This window comes from Ctenocephalides felis, unplaced genomic scaffold, assembly GCF_003426905.1.
Source record: "Ctenocephalides felis isolate EL2017-DRISC unplaced genomic scaffold, ASM342690v1 CF-g0.4_SCAFFOLD_01886, whole genome shotgun sequence".
Classification (NCBI taxonomy): domain Eukaryota; kingdom Metazoa; phylum Arthropoda; class Insecta; order Siphonaptera; family Pulicidae; genus Ctenocephalides; species Ctenocephalides felis.
In genome coordinates this window covers 5,259,925-5,281,096 of record NW_020538040.1, presented here as the reverse complement: position 1 = coordinate 5,281,096, position 21,172 = coordinate 5,259,925, and the positions used below count along the sequence as shown (strand labels likewise).

General features: G+C 27.5%; 2 protein-coding genes across 2 annotated transcripts in view; one reads left to right on the top strand and one right to left on the bottom strand.

The window, feature by feature from the left end:
- The window catches only part of LOC113378022 (protein Malvolio-like), an 87,757-nt gene extending 70,132 nt beyond the window's left edge, over positions 1-17,625 (bottom strand). Inside the window, 1 exon segment of the mRNA XM_026618520.1 lies at positions 17,548-17,625. Within this exon segment, the coding sequence (XP_026474305.1) occupies positions 17,548-17,591 (44 nt within the window). The 5' untranslated portion in view covers positions 17,592-17,625.
- LOC113378024 (male-specific lethal 3 homolog) overlaps positions 1-21,172 on the top strand; it is a gene marked incomplete at its 3' end in the record, with an annotated part of 161,052 nt that overhangs the window by 98,922 nt on the left and 40,958 nt on the right.

Genomic DNA, 21,172 nt, shown 5'->3' with positions numbered 1-21,172 from the left:
TTATTTACATATTAATTTATTTAATTTTACACTAAATTTGTTTAAACTAAACCTGTTTTATTTATTTAAATTAATATTTTTTATTATTACATGACGTTTGACGTTTGAGAGAGAAATAAAATTTAGTGGCGCTGGTTGTACAAAAGAAAGATGGCTGATGGTGTGTGTTTGTACAGGGACGTATTTAGGTAGAAAATTATTTTTATTTTAATTGTTTGTATGGGAGTGTTTTGGGGTTGTTAGTGAAAACTAAGTTTGAAGGGTTTAGAAAATTTAAAAAATACCAGAGGCGTATTTGGAGATGTAATTGTATTTTAAAAAAATAAAACAAGTTGTATGAGTTTAACCCTCATCTATTGTAAGGGACGTATTTTTGTATAAAATTAATTTCATTTTAGTTGTTTGTATGGGGATGTTTTGGGATTTGTTAGTGAAAAGGAAGTTTTAAGGGTTTGGGATGTGGTAAAAATATCATGGGTGTATTTGGAGACGTATTTGTATTTAAAAAAAAATTAAACAAATTGTACAAGTTTAACTCTCATCTATTGTGAGGGATGTATTTTTGTCTTTAAATTATTTTTATTTTAGGTTGTTTGTATGGGGGTGTTTTAGGGTTTGTAGGTTAAAAAAAAGTTTAGAGGGTCAGGGATGTGTTAAAAATACCAAGGATGTATTTAGACACGCATTTGTATTTTAAAAAAATAAACAAATTGTACAAGTTTAACTCTTGCCTATTATAAGGGATGTATTTTTGTTTAAATTATTTTTATTTGAATTGTTTCCAAGGGCATGTTTAAGGGTTTGTTAGTGAATAGAAGGTTTGGAGGGTTAGGGATGTGGTAAAAATACCAGGGGTGTATTTGGACGAAAATAAAACAAGTTGTATATGTTTAACTTCCATCTATTGTAAGGGATGTATTTTTGTACAAATTTATTTTTAATTTAGTTGTTTGTATGGGGTTGTTTTGGGGTTTGTAGGTGAAAACAAAGTTTGAAGGGTTTAGAAAATTTAAAAAATACCAGAGGCGTATTTTGAGACGTATTTGTATTTTTAAAAAATAAAACATGTTGTATAAGTTTCACTCTCACCTATTATCAGAAACGTAATTTTGTATAAAAATATTTTAATTTAATTGTTTGTACGGGGTCGTTCAGGGTTTTGTAGGTTAAAAGGAAGTTTGGAGGGTTTGGGGTGTGGTAAAAATACCAGGGGCATATTTGGGGACGTAATTGTATTTTTAAAAAATAAAACAAGTTGTACAAGTCTTACTCTCATCTATAAAATAAGGGACGTATTTTTGTATAAAATTGTTTTTCTTTTTATTGTTTCCAAGGGCTTGTTTAGGGGTTTGTAGGTGAAAAGGAAGTTTGGACGGTTTGGGATGTGTTAAAAATACCAGCGATGTATTTAGACATGCATTTGTATTTTAAAAAAATAAAACAAGTTGTATAAGTTCCACTCTCACCTATTATCAGAAACGTAATTTTGTATAAAATTAATTTTATTTTTATTGTTTGTACAGGGGTGTTTTGGGTTTTTTATTGAAAAGGAAGGTTGGAGGGTTTGGGATGTGGTAAAAATACCAGGAACGTATTTGAGATAGGTTTTGATATTTAAATAAAATTAAACAAACTTAAGTGTATGAGTACAAGAATTATTTTTCATAATGAATAGTTTCAAAATATTTATTTTGAATTTAATTGAATGATGTAATTTTTATAAAAATAATTTATTATATTTAGGAGCAATTTTCTATATAAATAAAAACAATTTATGGTCTATATTTGAATAATTAGTTCAACAAATCCATTTCAGTAATTACATGAATTTATGAATTTTTTTGGTTACATTTTTGTCATCTAACATTATTCTGTTTACATACATATTTAATCTTGTTCATTATTATATACCGTTAAAAACTAGAAAAAATTATCTATACAATTCTATATAACAATTTGGAATCTGTTGGGAAAAAATTATATAAAAATAATTCGTTAAACTTTGAATCTAAAATCTAAAACGCCCACATTGTTTCAGCTTTGGTTTATATTTATATTTATTTTGTTTAAATTTGATCAAATATATAAAATTTATTATATATCATTAGAAGGCTTATTAAATTGTTTATAATTGTGTATATAAAAAATTACAAGTCTTGGAACAAAATTGTCTAAAAAAATGGTTGAACTTTGAAAAATTTGTACACACGTTTATTTTTTTGGGTGCATTTTTTTTATTAATTGACAAATTTTGTTAAATTTTATTCCAACACATGCCTAACATTATATGTCATTTAAAAGCTTACAAAATTATCTTTAAATATGTATGTATATAATATATATATATATATATATATATATATATTATATATATATTAGTAACTTTTGAAATGAATTTATATTAAAAGTACTTTAGCATTAAAATTGTCGTTATTTTTGAACACGACTTTGAATTAATTTTGTTGAAACTGAATTAAATATATTATTATTATTATTATATATCATTATAAAGTTACTAAAATTATAAATCTGTGTAAAGAAATTTAAAACTCTTAGAACAAAATTATATTAAAATGTTTGATTAAATTTTGATATTGAATACTGACGCCATTTTTGGCTAAGATGTCTTCTGGTTACATTTTTTAAATTTTTATTAATTTTATTAATACTTTGTATGAACAAGTATATATTATTATATATCATTAAAAAGCTAATTAAATTATCTATATGTACGTATATAAAAATTTACAAGTCTCGGAACAAAATTGTCTACAAAAAAATACTAAACTTGTTATAGAATTATCTCTACTCTCTATTAAGAATTACTGCACGTAAAAGATGAACAAAGTACTTCGAGTGTGAAGTTCGCGCGTTTAGATTTGTGCGGTAAATTCAAATTTCAAATATATGAATTAGATATTTACGGGTTTACTCTTATACTATCTATAATGTGTTCATGTGATAATAATTTTGAAATACTATTCAATGTTATTTTTTGTTTGAAGTCTAATTCGTCCCTGACATTTTGCTAAATATTATTTATATACATATAGTATATATATATATATATATATATATATATGTATTTATGTATATAAATGATATGTGAATGTTAGTAAACAACAGAGGATGCGGGATGTTAGTCACCAGTTTTATTAAACGATATGTTTTTCCCCTTAAATTGGAGATAAATATTAAATAACGTAACGTGACATTATTTCTGAGAACTTCTGAGAACTAGTGGTGTATTTCAAACAATTCACGATTTGTAAATAAATGTTACATGGGCTAAAAATAGTTTTAAATATTTTAAATTTGCATTATTAATTATTAATTAATTTCATCATTATTATTTTTTATTTGCATAAAAATATTTTTATTTAAGCGAAACATGGTGTCACTGTCTTGTCAAAACTGTAACCGAGATAGCCTTATATCATTTTGCATAATGTACTAACAAATTAATTTAGAACAAAATTTTGATCAATTTTAAAAAGAAACTCCACTAACGAGCAAATTATTTCAAAAATTCCAATATATTAAAAACAGTTACTTAATTTTAAAGAGTACATTCTTATTACATTATAAAAAAAGATCTTTACTGACGAGCAAATAAAATGTGAATCCCTGACGAGCAAAATATTTCAAAACTAATATTATATCAAAAACTGTTTCTAAATTTTAAAGACATTTTTTCCGAAATTTAATTTACAGGTTAATTTAGAAAAAGGACTCTACTGACAAACAAATAAAACTGTCAAAAAAAGGGACTCTACTAACAAGCAAATAAAACTGTCAAAAAAAGGGACTCTACTAACAAGCAAATAAAAATGTCAATAGAATTTTTTTAATTATATAATATTTCAGCTAATAACTTCCTAAACTATTCGCTAGTAAAGTTCTTTTTACAAAATAACATGAAATTTGCTCGTAAGTAGAGTTTCCTTTTTTCCTTACACATTTCTGAATTTGCTCGTCAGTAGAATTCTTTACTTGAATGATAAATCTAATGTTCCTTGTCAGTAGAGTCCTTTTCCCCTAAAAAATTCTGCGTTTACTCGTCGGTAGAGTTCTTTTTTCAACAAATGTATGTGTTTACTCGTCAGTAGAGTTCTTTTTTTCAACAAATTCTAAATTTGCTCGTCAGTAGGTTCCTTTGCTTCCTCTTAAAATGTCTGTGTTTACTCGTCAGTAGAGTTCTTTTTTTTTTTCAAAAAAAATCTGTATTTCCTCATCAGTAGAGTTCTTTTTTCAAAAAAAATTCTGTATTTCCTCATCAGTAGAGATCGTTATTTGAAAAAAATAATCTAAATTTGATCGTGAGTAGAGTTCTTTTTTGTTCTAAACATTTCTGAATTTGCTCGTCAGTAGAGTTCGTGTTTATTTAGTTTTCACTTAAGAGTAACTATTTCTTTACTTATTAGTATTTATTTGAAAGCATTTAATATAGTAAAAAATTCAATTTCAAAAAGTCTGCATTTAAAATTGCATGATGTGAAGTTAGGTCTAAGTTTTGGCAAAGATGGCGCTAAGGAAACCGTTGGATTCAAAATGTTAAATAAGAACTTTTGTTTATTCATTATGTATACTTAATATAGCATTCTTTTTATTAAAAATTCTTATTCTTATTAAAAGTTCTCACTTAAGAGTAATAATTTTCTTTACTTATTAGTATTTATTTGAAAGCATTTAATATAATAAGAAAATCGATTTTGAAATGTCTGCATTTAAAATTACATGATGAGAAGTTAGATCTAACTTCGTGTCAGTTTTTGCAAAAGTGGCGGCTAAGAAAACCGTTGAATTCAAAATGTATGAATATAAAATGTAATAAAAAAATAAATACTTTATATTTTATATATTTATCTATTGTTATAAGTATAATTTTATAATGCACATATAAACAATATGAAATATTATACTCAATGGACTTACTGTAATCTTAAAATGTACTTCTCTATCGAATATAAAAGTATTTTATAAATTGAATTTCTTAGGTGCCATTGAAAAAAAACTATCCCATCGCCTTTCATGTTTATTATTTTTATTTAAACAAATTTAATCTTATCGAAAGGAATTCGTTATCGTCAATTTCTTGTTTAAATATTTATTCGAAATTTAACAACAAAGTCGAAAGAATCGACACATATACATTATATATATATATATATATATATATATATATATATATATGAAACTATTTTTATTGTTTGCTTTCCGAAATAGTTTCGAGAGCGATAAAAGATTCTAAATATTTATTCGTGGAAAAAAATATATAGATGTGATAAAATTCACAATAAAGCAGAACCGTACTTGATACTAAAATTTCAATTCAGTAATATTAATATAGCCTATATTTACATCGTGCAACCCTATGACCTTACATGACCTTGAGTTCTGGCAACACTACTTACAAGGACTCGGAAACGACATTTAAAGGAAAGGGACTTATTTTAATGGTTTAAAAACACATAAATGATAATTTAATAATTTCAATAAGTTTGAAACTTTCAAATAAATCTCGTGATATAAAAAAGTCTAATTTTTCAAAAAAGCTAATTTTTTTCACAATTGTCAAAAATTCTAACAAATCTATTTTCTTCGGAAGTTTTCGGATAATTTTAAAGCTATTTAAAGACAAAAGGAACTCTACTGACCAGCAAAATGTAATAATAATAAATACTAGTGTTAAAAAAAACTATTTATAACTATATTATATACTTAATATTTTAGCTCGTCAGTAGAGTTCTTTTTTTGGAAAAAAAATAATACAAATTTTAGTAATAAATTTAATAAGTTTACTGATTAGTAGAGTTCTTTTATTTGTTAAAAATATCTGAATTTGCTCGTCAGTTAGTCAAAAATAAATATATTAGAGAAAAGGAACTCTACTGATGGGCATAACCGAAAACAAATTACAAATGGTCATTTTGGAATAAATAAAATCTGCTGACGAGCAAATTATATAAAGAATTATTCAAATGTTATATTAGAAATATCGAATTTGCTCGTCAGTAGAGTCCTTTATCACTAAAATGACATTTTTCAATAATTTTAGAATTTGCTCGTCAGTAGAGTCCCCTTTTCACTGAAATGACTTTAAACTAATAAATGTTATATTTGCTTGTCAGTAGAGTCCCTTTTTCACTAAAATGACACTTTGCTGTTTAATTCTATTTGCTCGTCAGTAAGGTCTCTTCATCACCAAAATGACTTTTAACTAATTTTTCATTTAAATTTGCTCGTCAGTAGATTCCCTTTTCACCAGAATGACTTTTAACTAATGATTTTTTAATTTGATCATCAGTAGAGTCCTTTTACACTTTTGCCAATAATTTTGTATTTGCTCCGGGTTCTATTTTCTATGCAAATTTGCTAGTCAGTAAAATTCTTTTTTTAAACTGACTTCATTCTTTTTGTTGAAACTTGGTCGTCAGTACAGTCCTTTTTCCTCAAATGTCATTTTGCCGTTAATTTCTATATTTTCTCGTCAGTAGAGTCTCTTTTTCACTAAAATGACTTTAAATAAATTTCGAATTGGCTCGTCAGTAGTGTTACTTTTTTATTTTATGTTAGTTTGCTCGTCAGTACAGTTTCTTTTCTAAATTGATATTTAAACTTTATTATTTTAATTGGTGGTCTCTTTTTAAATTTGCTCGTCAGTATAGTTCTTTCTATAGTTTGCTTGTTAGTATAGTTCTTTTTATTCTTGTTTATTTTAATTTGCTTGTCAGTAGAGTCCTTTTTTGGTTTGCTTGTCAGTAGAGTTCTTTTTATTCTTGTTGCACAATTCGTCATTGTAACTAAAAAAAGATTTCTACTGACGAGCAAATTAAAAAAGGGACTCTACTAACGAACAAATTTAAAGAGGGATTGTACTGACGAGCAAACTAAAAAAAGGACTCTACTGACCAGCAATTAAAATAATAAAATTGAAATATCAATTCAGGAAAGAAACTGTACAAACGAGCAAACTAACATAAAATGAAAAAGTAACTCTACTGACCAGCAAATATAAAAACTCATTAGCAAAATGTCATTTTAGTGAAAAAGGCCTCTACTGACGAGCAAATTAAAAATTTGTTAGTTAAAAGTCATTTTAGAGGAAAAGGGACTCTACTGACGAGCAAATATAAAGGAATTATTAGTCAAAAGTCGTTTTAGTGAAAAAGGACTCTACTGACATGCAAATATAAAATTTGTTAGTTCAAAGTAATTTTATTTAAAAAGAACTCTACTGACGAGCAAATATAAAATTTGTTAAGTCATTTTAGTGCAAAAAGGACTCTACTGACGAGCAAATATAAAATTTATTAGTACAAAGTCATTTTATTTAAAAAGGACTCTACTGACCAGCAAATATAAAATTTGTTAAGTCATTTTAGCGAGAAAGGACACTACTGACGAGCAAACTCTAAAATAACAACTAAAAGATCATTTTAGAAAACAAGAACATTACCTATGAGCAATTTTTGAAAAAAAATATAAAAAAAACTCTACTAGCGAGAAAATTCAGAATCAATTATTAATAAAATATCATTTAAATAAGAAATGAACTCTACTGACGAGCTAGTTTAGAAAAAGATTAAAAAATAATAAAGAAACTTTCTTTATTAAGCCAATTCCGTCTAGAAAAAAGGACTCTACTAACGAGCAAATAGATTTTATTAATCTAAAATTAAATTAAATTATTAATTTTATTTTGAAGAAATGACTCTACTGACGAGCAAATATAAAATTTATTAGTTAAAAGTCAGTTTAGAGAAAAAGGGCTCTACTGACGGACAAATATGAAATTTATTACTTAAAAGTCATTTTAGTGAAAAGGACTCTACTGACGATCAAATTTGGAAATTATTAGTTAAAAGTCATTTTAGAGAAAAAGGACTCTACTGACTATTTGACTATGCAAATTTGGAATTTATTTGCAAAATGTCATTTTAGTGAAAAAGGACTCCACTGACGAGCAAACATAAAATTTATTAGTTCAAAGTCATTTTATTTAAAAAGGACTCTACTGACGAGCAAATATAAAAATTATTAGTTAAAAGTCATTTTAGAGAAAACTAAACTAAAACTCTACTGAGGAGCAAATATAAAATGTATTAACAAGATGTCACTGTAGAGAATGAAGGACTTTACTGATGAGCAAATATAAAATTTATTAGGTAAAAGTCATTTTAGTTGAAAAAGGACTCCACTGACGAGTAAAATATGTCAATTTAGAGAAAAGAGACTCTACTGACGAGCAAATTGAGAATTTATTACCAAAAGACATTTAATCAATCGAAAGAGTCCGCGACTGTCGTCGGCAATGTTCGCTCAGACATGTGACGTCACATACCCTTTTATGATTGAGCACTATATACAACGGAAAACATGAAAACTAGCAGTCCATATAGATTATAAATTAAAAACCTGCTTCTAAACAAACACATATATTTCTGCATAATAAATTCATATATTTATAAAAAGAAAAACTTTTTACTTCTTCTCGACTCCGAATTCTTCTGAACCCTCGTAATCTTCGGGTTCTTCGAGTCCTTTTTCAAAATTTTTAGACGAAGTACACGCCCTTCGATTTCAACCGTTAGCCGATTTCTTTTTCACGGGTTGAAAAGAAACAAAGAAATTCGTCCCAATGTTTTTCCTTATTGTTGACCCTATCGAATTCGATAATCGAATTAAGATCGTCTCTCCTTTGCATTTTGGAAGGACAGCTATCACTTCGTTCGGCGATTCGATATTGTAATTCCAAATTATACTGTCCGGAGTTTCATCAAAACTCTTCAGAGTTAACATTTTTATTTATTCATATTAATGGAGTGATTTTGATACGAAAATTAATTTTGGTTTATTTTAGAATTTGTTTGTGAATTTTGTTTAAATGGTTTTTTGTTTTGGGTTTGATGGGAGCGTTTAGTATACTACTTTGATTTTCAATCGTCGAACAAACTAGAGGTGTTTTTTATTTTGTTCGTCAGTAGAGTCCCTTTTTTAGTTTTAGAATGATGAATTATATTACAAGAATAAAAATTTAAAATAATAAAATGTATACTGACGACTAAACTCAAAAGAGGCTGTATTGGCGACAAATTTAACTAGTGACGTATGGCATCGTGCCTTAACGCAAATTGCTGGAACTTTCCGTACGTAATGAAATATTCGAGAAATTTTAAATGTTTTCAAATATATTATCACAGATTCTGTAACTTTCATTATTTTCATTGCCATCTTGTTTGTTATATCTGAGCAAATCAAATAATGTAAATCATAAATCAATTTATCTCCAGATCTTCAACAATCGTCATTTCATTTCGAATTCAATTTAAGTTGCCTAATTTACACAAAAAACAAAATTCAAAAAGTGCTCCCGTATAGTCACAGTCTAAACGCATTTGCAAATAATTCTGTGCGACATTTTCACTTATACTGTGCTTCGCATAGCGGCATTTTCACATTTTTTTCATAATTTTCCCGAAATTGAATAAGTGCTCCGACAGAGTCACAATCTAAACACACTTGCGAACACATTTACACCAGGTTGCCCCTTAGACAATGCTTAGCCTGGATCATTTATCAATTTTTAAATAAAAAAAAAAATACAAAAATATTTTATGGAAAATAAAAAAAGATGTAATATTTTTTTAGAATCACGAATTATGTTACAAGAATAAAAAGGAGTCTACTGAAGAGGCTCTGCTGACGAGCAAATTAAAAAAAGAACTCTACTGACGAGCAAACTGAAAAAGAGACTCTGAACGAACCTTCTGAAAGAGGACTCTACTGACGAGCAAAACAAAAAAAGAACTAAAATAATAAAATTTAAATATCATTTTAGAAACGAAACTGTACTAACGAGCAAACTCAAATAAAATGAAAAACAACTCTACTGACGAGCTAATATAAAAATTTATTAGCAAAAAGACATTTTAGTGAAAAAGAGACTCTACTGACGAGCAAATTAAAAATTTAATAGCAAAATGTCATTTTAGTAAAAAACGAACTCTACTGACGAGTAAACTAAAACAAAGCAAAAATATAAAGGACTCTACTGACGAGCAAGTTGAAAAGGGGACTCCACTGGCAAACAAATATAAAAAGGACTCTACTAACAAAGAAATATAAAAAGGGACTCTACTGAAAAATGAACTCTACTGACGAGCAAACTTAAAACAAAAAGAGTACAAAAGACTACAGAGGAGAAAATAAAAATGTCAATGAAAAAACAGAAACTACTAATAATGTATAAAAAAATTAAAATTCATTCATTCATTTCACTTCCCCAATTTTTTTTTTTCAAAAAAATCTATATGCACATAAAAAGATCAAAAACACAAATCAAAAAATTTATTTATTTTTTTTTTTTTGATAATGTTTGTAAAAAATTGCATTAAAATCTACACATACATAACTTGCCAATAGGCCCTAGCATCGAAAAAAATTGAAAATGAAAAGTTTTGCTTATCTTTACGTTTCAGAGGTTTCTGAACATCTTAGAAAAAATTGATATGTATGTGAGTGTGCGGATACAAATTTTCGTCGACGATTTCGGGAGCACGGTTTAACGGATTTTAATTATTCGATTTATACTGATAGGGAGATGTGCTGATTAGTTTTTGGCACAAGCAAGTCCAGTCGTTTTGGAGATACGGAGCAAAGAGTGCAGAAAATAGAAATCGAGTTTTTGAGTGAAGGGAGCGTCCGATTTGAATGATTCAACAAACATTTTGTTCGTATTGACGAAATGAAGAAGAACTTGCAGGAAATTCATTTTTTGAAAAGGCAGGTTTAACGGTTTCGGAGATCCAATAAAAAAAGTAACAAAAAATGCCATTTAGTGGTCAAAAATTATCATTAGACAAATTTTCACATATTTTATGAAGATTTTAATAATACATATAAAGTTTGTTTACTCCGTACTGTTGTTCATTCGTTAGAGTGCTACGCGGCGCTTACGCGCTTCTATATTTCGTCTCTACGCAGTTTGCGCAGATTGCTTTAGAAAAAGTTCAAAAATTTCAAAATTTAAAGAAATATTTCAAATTAAAAAAAAATATATTGTCAGATCTAATATTTCCAAAGTTTTTAAAAATGTTTAAAACTTTTTCAAAAATTTTAATTTTTGGTACGGGAAGTTCCAGCAATTTGCCTTAAAGCACGATTTGCCATACAACACTAGTTTTATGTCTTTTCTACTTTTTGTTATTTTGCTCATCAGTAAAGCCAATTTTTGTTAATCACGCCGAATTTTAGTTTGCTCGTCAGTAGAGTTCAATTTTGTATTTAGCTTTAAAACATAAAAATAATTTATCCATTTATCCACTTACCCCACGATTAGCTAATTTTAGAACCTCACACCAATCCAAGAATCACACCGCACTAAACTAATTATTTGCAAATTAAACAATCGAATTAAATAAATAAATAACACGATAATGAGTTATCTGAAATTATCTAATTATAGAAGTAATTAAATTAATCTTAATGTAATTAAATCGGCGTGTTTACTCTCTGTGTTTTATTTAATTGAATTCATCAAACAAGATGCACATGATGCACATTTGTTGAAGAACATATAAAATTATGATGATAAGTTGATGGATGATGACATTAATGGTGATAAGATAAGATAAAAAGGCAGTGCTGGACAAATTTGGAGGCTCTGGTCAAATTGTTTTGATTGATAATATAATATACAATTTGTTTAATATCCTTTTTCCTCAGTAGGAACTGAAATCGAACTAATGTTTTATACTGACATTGTGCCATTTTGAGGTTAGGTTTTAAAACAATACTGTACTAGAGGCATCGTGCCTTAAAGCAAATTACTGGGACTTTATGTATCGAAAAGTAAAATTAAAGAACAACGTTAAAGTTTTTGAAAAATTTGAAAAAAATGAGATTTTGAGAATTTACAATTTTTTTTTTAATTTTGACTTTTTGAAAAATTTGATTTTTTTTCAATATTTCGAATTTTTTTTGTACTTAGGATTTTTCGAAAATTTTGACCTTTTTTTTTAAAGCGTGACTGTTTTAGAGAAAAAATATCAAAGCGCGTGAGCGCCGCATCGCAGTCTGACCGATAAATGACTTTTTTAACTTCCCGTAGGGCAAGTTATTGTAATGCGCCGAAAATCGAAAATGAAAATTTTTACATTTCTCGACGTTTTGAAGGTTTCTGAACATTTTACTGGCATACCTCAGAAGGTGTGTGTGTGTGTGTGTGTGTATGTATATATGGATACAAATTTCCAGTCACGTTTTCGGGCGCACGGATCAACCGATTTGAATGGTTAAAAAAAACATTCGATTCCTATTGATAGGGAGATGTGCTGATTAGTTTTTGGCAAAGGCAGGCCTAGCAGTTACGGAGATAAAGAGCAAAGAGTGCAGAAAATAGAAATCGACTTTTTGAAAGAACGGAGTATCCGATTTGAATGATGTAAAAAACATTCAATTAGTAATGATTGGGAGAAGTGTTTATTAGTTTTTGGCAAAGGCAGGCCCCGCCATTTCGAAGATACGGAGCTTAATGTGTAAAAAATGACAGTTTTTGAGAGAACTAAGCGTCCAATTTAAATGATTCAAAAAATTTTCAGCTTGTTTTAACAAAATAATTGATTTTGGAAATAAAAATTTTTGTTTCAACTTTTTTTTTAAAAAAAATATTTGTTTGTATATCGAAAATAATTCAGATTTTATTTTTAATTCTGACTATAGTTCTAATATACTTTAAACAAATAATTTCAACTTTGCAATTCAGTTTATAAATAATTCTTATAAATATAAATAGACAATGTTACAATATTTATAATAATCTATATGAAAACATTTAATATTCCACGAACATATCGTTACGGTATGGGAAGTTCCAGCAATTTGCCTTAAGGCACGATGCCATAAACCCCACTAGTTTAAATATTTGTTAGTAGAGTTTTTTCTCATAATATTGTAATTTTCTTGTCAGTAGAGTCCTTTTTTATTGTTTGTCAATGATTCACCGAAATTTTTATTTGCTTTTCAGTAGTCTCTTTTTTTATTTGCTCATTAGTAGAGTCTCTTTTTCTCTTGATATTTTTATTTGCTCGTCAGTAGAGTCCTTTTATCTTAGCATTTTTATTTGCTCGTCAGTAGAGTCCCTTTTGGGCCCGCCATTAACTTTCTTTCTTATCGAAATTTTAATTTGCTTGTCAGTAGAGTCCATTTTTCTCAATCGTCAGTAGAGTCCCTTTTCCCTTACTGACATTAGAATACTATCCCTCAATAGAATTTTTTGTATTTTCACTGTTTTTAGTTTGCTCGTTAGTAAAGTTCCTTTTATTATTGGCTGTTCTTTTTATTAATGTAGAGTCCCTTTTTCTGTCAGGATATTTATTTGCTTGTCAGTAGAGTCCTTTCCTTGACGTTTTACTTTGTCCGTCAATATAGTCTTTTTTCTCATTGCCATTTTGATTTGCTCGTCAGTAGAGTCCTTTTTAACTTCCCGTAGGGTAAGTTATTGTAATGGGCCGAAAATCGGAATTGAAAATTTTTACATTTCTCGACGTTTTGAAGGTTTCTGAACGTTTTGGCATACATCAGAAAAAATGGATATGTGTGTGTGTGTATGTATGTGTGGATACAAATTTCCAGTCACGTTTTAGGGCGCACGGATCAACCGATTTGAATGGTTCAAAAAACATTCGATTCCTATTGATAGGGAAAAGAGCTGATTAGTTTTTGGCAAAGGCAGGTCTAGCCGTTTCGGAGATACGGAGCAAAGAATGCAGAAAATAGAAATCGAATTTTTGAGAGAACGGAGTATCCGATTTGAATGATCTAAAAAACATTCAATTAGTAATGATTGGGAGAAGTGTTTATTAGTTTTTGGCAATGGCAGGCCCAGCCATTTCGAACATACAGAGCTAAAAATGTAAAAAATGGCAGTTTTTGAGAGAAATAAGCGTCCGATTTAAATGATTCAAAGAACTTTCAGCTTGTCTTAACAAAATAATTGATTTTGGAAAAAAAATTTGTTCAATTTTTTTTTTTTTTTTTTTTTTTAGTTTTTTGTGTGTCGAAAATATTTCAGTTTTTATTTTTAATTCTGACTATAGTACTAATATAGTTTACAAATAATTTCAACTCTGCAATTTAGCTTATATAATTCTTATAAGTATTACACAATGTTACAATATTTATAATAATCTATTTGAAAACATTCAGTATTCCACGAATATTTCGTTACGGTACGGGAAGTTCCAGCAATTTGCCTTAAGGCACAATGCCATAATTGCCTCAAGACAGAATTCCACTTACAGCTAGTTTTACTTTTACGTCTAACTAATTTACTGATTACACAGATTATCATCTAGATGTATAAAAAGGACTCTACTGACAAGCAATCTATTTGCATCGAAAAATAGAACTTTACTGAAGAGCAAAAACAAAGGGCTGTAAAAAGGATTTTAAAGGAAGGAAAAAAAGAAACTCTACTGACGAACGGAAGGGACTAAATTAAGTAATAACTAACAAATTAATTTGTTCGTCAGTAGAATTCAATCTCGACTTTGTAAAAATGAAATGAAAGAAAACAAAATTGACTTAATTCGTCACGACTAATTAACTAATAATAGAAATATATGGGGCAATTCTTATTAGTATTAATTTATTGGGCTGGTTTCTTGTTAGTGAAAACTGTAAAAATGTCTATCTGTTTGCAAAAAATATTCAAAGGATAAGTAACTCTACTAACGACTAAATAAAATTTCAAAAAGGGACTCTACTAACGAGCATACTAAAAACAGATGAATAACAAAAGAAACTCTATTAACAAGGAAATAAAATTATCAGTTTAGAAAAGGGACTGTACTGAAAAGCAAATAAGATGCTGTGCAAAAACAGACTCTACTGACGAACAAATAAAAATGACGATAGAAAAGGACTCTACTGGCAAGCAAATATCAAGAGAAAACAGAACTTTACCAACGAGTACATTAAAAGCAAATAAAAAACAAAGAACTCTACTGACTGACAAAAAAAATTGAATAGAGAAAAGGGACTGTACTGACGACCAAATTTAATTTTCACATTTAAACTTGATAATCGGTAAAGTTTTTATTATTTGAATAATATTTTACTAATAACTTCCAAAATTTCTTGCCAGTGGAGACCTTTTTTACAAAGTAAATGTCCCCCTAATAACGTTTTGTACTTGTTCAAATTTACTCATCAATCTAATTCTAAACGAATACATTATTTTTCTGAATTTGGTCGTCAATAGAGTTTCTTTTTCGAACAGATACTTAAATGTTTTTCTTCTAAAATTTCTGGAGATTAAGGTCCTTTTTTAAAATCACCTTTTACTAATAATAATAATTTATTAAATTTGTCAGTAACTCAGTAATACCTATCTACTTAATTTGCTCGTCAGTAGAATTCGTTCTTGACTTTGTAAAAATGAAATAAAAGAAAACAAATATGACTTAATTCGCCACGACTAATTAACTAATAATAGAAATATATGACGCAATTCTTGTTGGTATTAATATATGAGGCTGGTTTCTTGTTAGTGAAAACTGTGAAAAAGTCTATCTGTTTGCTGTGCGATCAGGAGTATTTTACATAAAAGCAGAGCAAGGAGAATGTTATGATAACAGAATTCTCGAACATGCCCCCTTACTTGTTTTTATGTAAAATACGCCTGATCGCACGGCAAATAGATAAACATTTTAACATTTCTCTCTACCAAGGAATAAGCATAAGATAGCGTTACCATGACAACGCTATTTTATAAGGCAGAATTGCCTTTATAATTATAATAATTATTATTTTTTATTTATTAACCCGTGTTTTGGCAATAACTGCTATATTCTTATCTTACCTAGACATTGTTTAAAAGATTTCGAGATTTTTTTTAATAAACATAACGAGATTATTTTTTTAATTCTATATTAAAATGCAATTTAATGTGAAAACAAACTTTGTACATTACATTGTTGCAAAAAAAATAGTAGTAGGTATTATCTGATTATAAACAATAAGTACAATTAATCGCGGGGATTTTTGCGAGGAAATTTATTATACTACTAGCAATACTCGAGATAAATGCAAAAAAATGTTTTGTTATTTATTTTGATTTCGGGAACACGGATCAACCGATTTGAATAATTTAAAAAACATTCGATTCGTATTGATAAGGAATTTTCATTAGTTGCTTTTTGACAATTATAATTTTTAAAGTTCATTTTTCTTACTAATAATTTAACAAAACATTATTACTTTAGTAAAATCTTAAGTGAATTAATTTGTAAAATCTAATTAATATGTGCACTATTCAATCTAAGATCATCTAACTAAATATTCCATATCCGATGCCAAACAAATGAATTTTTGACACATGAAACAAAATTCTAAATCATTTTTTTAATAAATAGAAATATTTTTTCACATTTTGGACTTATTGCGTTATTTATTAAACTGAATTATATAATTTCATCTGCCAAACACATACACTGTTGACTGCACCTTATATTATTTTAATTTCTGGCACATCTCAGCTGCTTTTCGGCAATAAAAAAGTAGGCATTACATTCTTCTTGTATATTATATTCTAATATTATCTAGGCTCATAATGTCACCTATTTTCAAACTTAAGTGAATTGACATTTCTAGCAGATGACAGTTCAAATGTTTTCAATGTCAAACAATAATAAATGGTTTTTTGTGATTTTTTTTCATTTATTTCTACAATATTACTATAGTTTAATAATTCCTCACATCTTAAATATTTGCCTTGACAAACTCTAAAAAGATTTATCAAAATCCGAATAACCGTTTAGGAGGAGTATCAATTCATACATCCGTACATAAGAATTTTATCAATTACGATTCTCAATTGCTAGAACTTCCTATACCGTAATAAAATATGCGAGTAATGTTAAATGTTTTCAAATAGATTATTATAAATACTGTAACTTTCATTTCACTTTTAACAACAAATATTATATAATTTTGAATAAATTATTTTATTCAAAAAAATTATTTCTTGAAAAAAAATTGTTTTTGTCTTTCCCAAAAACAATCGTTGTTTAGTTCTTTCAAAAACTGCCATATTTTGCACTCTTTGCCCCGTATCTCCAAAACGGCTAGACCTGTCTCCGCCAAAAACTAATCAGCACGCATTAACAATCGTCATTTCTTTTTAACTTCAATTTCAAGAAAAAAAAAGTTGCCTCTTAATTTACACAAAATTGAAAAAGTGCTCCCGTATAGTCACAGTCTAAACGCATTTTCAAATAATTCCGTGCGACATTTTCACTTATGCTGTGCTTAGCTTGGCAGCATTTTCACATTTTTCAATAGTTTTCACAAAATTGGAATTGGAAAAGTGATTCAGTACATAAACAGTCTAAACGCACTTGGGTAAACATTTGTACCAGAGTGGCGCTTAGACTGTGCTTAGCCTGGGTCATTTTTTGAATTTTTTAATAAAAAAGATGTAATAATTTTTTATCCTCAAAAGCAATTGTTTTGTCAATACGAGCAGAATATATAAAAACTTACCTTTTCAACGGATAAGAATTCGGCAGTTGCTCCTTTTCATTCATTTTGACAATTTATTTATTATTCACTTTTTATCATAAACAATTGTTCATATTTATTAAAAATAAATTTAAAATTTACTATTTATAGTTAATGCTGATATTTTGCACTCATTTTATTTACATAAAACAAATAATAATTATTTAAATATTTAAACAGAAATTGTTTAGACATAAATTTATTAGACATAAATGTCTATAGGCACTTGGTTCACTAAAAGTAACAAAAATAGTTAAAAAAAATAATTTAACTTTAATTTTAATTTTAGTACACTTTATTAGAAACTACAATTTCAGATATAACATTTTATGATTATATTAAACTATTTTTGTAAATTATTAAGTATTGTTTTTTAATAACTTTAATTCATGTAGTTATATAAACTAATTTTTGAACCACAAAACAATTTATTCATATTAACTATTTTAAATTATTTGCATTAAATTTGTGTTTAAACTATTTTTAGTTAACATATTATTTTGAAATATCTCTTCATATTTAATAAATATTTTTTTTAATTACTTTACTAAATATTATTAACTAATTTTTATTTTTTTAAATTATTTTTTCATTATTTTCTACACTATTTTTTCATCACACAAGGACCCTTCCCACTCGATCTCTACTAATCGACTGACGTCTGTTAATTTCTCAATAATTGAATTCCACCTCGGATGTCGTCGTCGTCTATTGTTTATAGTTTGTTATTTGTTTATAAAATTAGTTTATAACAAATTCATTTCGTTTCGTTCGTGAGAGTCAGTGTATAGTAGCGCTACCGGTGACCGGGGTGGGCAACTGAAGTTATTAAGTGATTGTTGGATTGATGGTATTGAAGGCAATGACAGGGTTTAGGAACCTTTGGGAAAATATTTATATATATATATATATATATATATATATATTAGGATATTTTAGGTCTTGTTATACCGCTTTTTAGCGTTAAATTTGATCTTGTACGGAACCCTGTTAGACTATCAAGCTTGATATTTAGATATTTGTATAGTGCTCGTCGAGACCTTTCATTTGATACCCCACATGCCATATTTGTTATGAAAACATCTTTACCCACTGCACTGTTTATAGTTTAGCGCAACCCATTGGTCTACTTTCGTTACATCTCTTGTAACTTTTGAACCGTTTGTTCAAGATAAATATGACATTCGGAAAATTTGTTGTAAACTATATGATCTATACTTTTTGTAAGATTTTAGGACTATATATACCAACTTGGCATGCTTTAAATAGAAAAGTTTTATTACAATTTGAATAAATGGTTTTAACGATCTCCTATTGATTTGTTGAGTCTATAAGCATGATTTCTATATAGTGCTCGTCGAGACCTTTCATTTGATACCCCACATGCCATATATGACGTCACAAAGTTTTAGCCCATTGTCCCGCAACCCATTGGTCTACCGTTTAACAAATCTCTTGTAACTTTTGAACGGTTTGTCCGATTGTATTGAAATATTCGACAAATTTGTATAAAATTGAATTATCTATATTATAATTTAATATAGAACTTCACAGCAAGTCGATATGCTTTAAAATTGCAAAAATTGTAGTAATTGCAGAAATTGGAATTTATTTATTTAAATATAATTAATCATAGAAATTAGAGAAAGTTAATTCAAGTTTCATGAAATGATACTAACTCTTACAGAAAAATTGAATTTGTTTGTCAGTAGAGTTCTTCTTTTTTAACCTTTTAGATTTCTATTTAATTTTTAATTGCTCGTCAGTAGAGTCCTATCTTATTTTTTTAGGTTTTTATTCAAATTTAATTTGGTCGTCAATAGAGTTCTTTTTTATTAACCTTTTAGACTTCTTTTTAATTCTAAATTGCTCGTCAGTAGAGTCCTATCTTAATTTTCTAGGTTTTTAATCAAAAATTTGTTTGTCAGTAGACTTCTTTTGTAAGCTTTTTCATTTAAATTGCTTGACAGTAGAGTCCTATCTTCAGTTTCTAGGTTTTTATTCAAATTTAATTTGTTCGTCAGTAGAGTTCTTTTTTAACCTTTCAGATTTCTATTTAATTTTAAATTGCTTGTCAGTAGAGAACAAATTTAATTTGTTCCTCAGTAGAGTTCTTTTTTAACATTTTAGACTTCTATTGAATTTTAATTTGCTTGTCAGTAGAGTCCTATCTTAGTTTTTTAGGTTTTCATTCAAATTTAATTTTTCGTCAGTAAAGTTTTTTTAACCTTTTAGATTTCTATTTAATTTTAAATTGCTTGTCAGTAGAGTCCCTTTTTTGTTCTAGATTTTTTTTAAATTTAAATTGCTCGTCAGTAGAGTCCTCTCTTAATTTCCTACATTTTCATTCAAATTTAATTTGTTCGTCAGTAGAGTTCTTTTTTAACATTATAGACTTCCATTGAATTTTAATTTGCTTGTCAGTAGAGTCCTATCTTAATTTTTTAGGTTTTCATTCAAATTTAATTTTTCGTCAGTAAAGTTTTTTTAACCTTTTAGATTTCTATTTAATTTTAAATTGCTTGTCAGTAAAGTCCTTAATTTTCTAGATTTTTTTTTTAAATTTAAATTGCTCGTCAGTAGAGTCCTCTTTTTAATTTTCTAAATTGCTCGTCAGTAAAATCCCTTTTTTCTTTTCCAGATTACTATTTAGTTTTAGATTTTTAGAACAAAAAGGGCTCTACTGACGAGCAAAATACAAAAATAGAGATAAACAAGGTAAAATACAATAGAGAGCAAAAAATAGAACTCTACTCCCGAGCAAGTCAAATTTAACAAAAGTATTGATTTCAAATTTAACAAAACTAGTGATGCATGGCATCGTGCCATGATAAGCGGTTGTTTGTAATTTTTTTCATTTATTTCTACACTTTTACTATATTTCTATAAATCGAAAAATCCTAGAAAATTTCCTTAACAAACTTTAGAAAGATTTATCGAAATCCGAATAATCGTTTAAGGAGCATTATCCTTTTATAAATCATTACAGAAGAATTTTATATATAGATATTTATATATATATATATATATATATTATATACTTTATAATATATATAATATATCATTGTATATATACAAATCCAGACCTACCCTTCCAATCCTATACATATAGCATATATATGTATAGTATATATATATAAATATATATATATATTTGTATATATACCGGTTGTCCGCACCTGTCAACTAATTTCCTTATCATGAATCTGCACACGTTTGCATGCTTTATGTTTAGTTAAATGTGCAAACGAAAAAACATATGTGCACTCATACACACACTTTATATATATATATATATATATATATATATATATATATTAGTATGTATAACTATTTGACGTTATCGATAATAAATTTAAAGTCGTGTCAGACTAATAATTTGTCGATAACAAAAATTAACAACGTGGCACAAATTTTATTATTTATCGCTTTCAATAATTCAATTTGTTATTACATTCTTGGTTATGAATTAGAAATTTAGGTGTGAGTGGCATTTTGCCTTAAGAGAAGTTGCATAAACTTCACTTATAATCAATTAAAATCGAAATTTATTTGTATTTTTCTTCTTGGTACTTTTCTTTAAAAAGTGTGTAGTATACTGAATTCC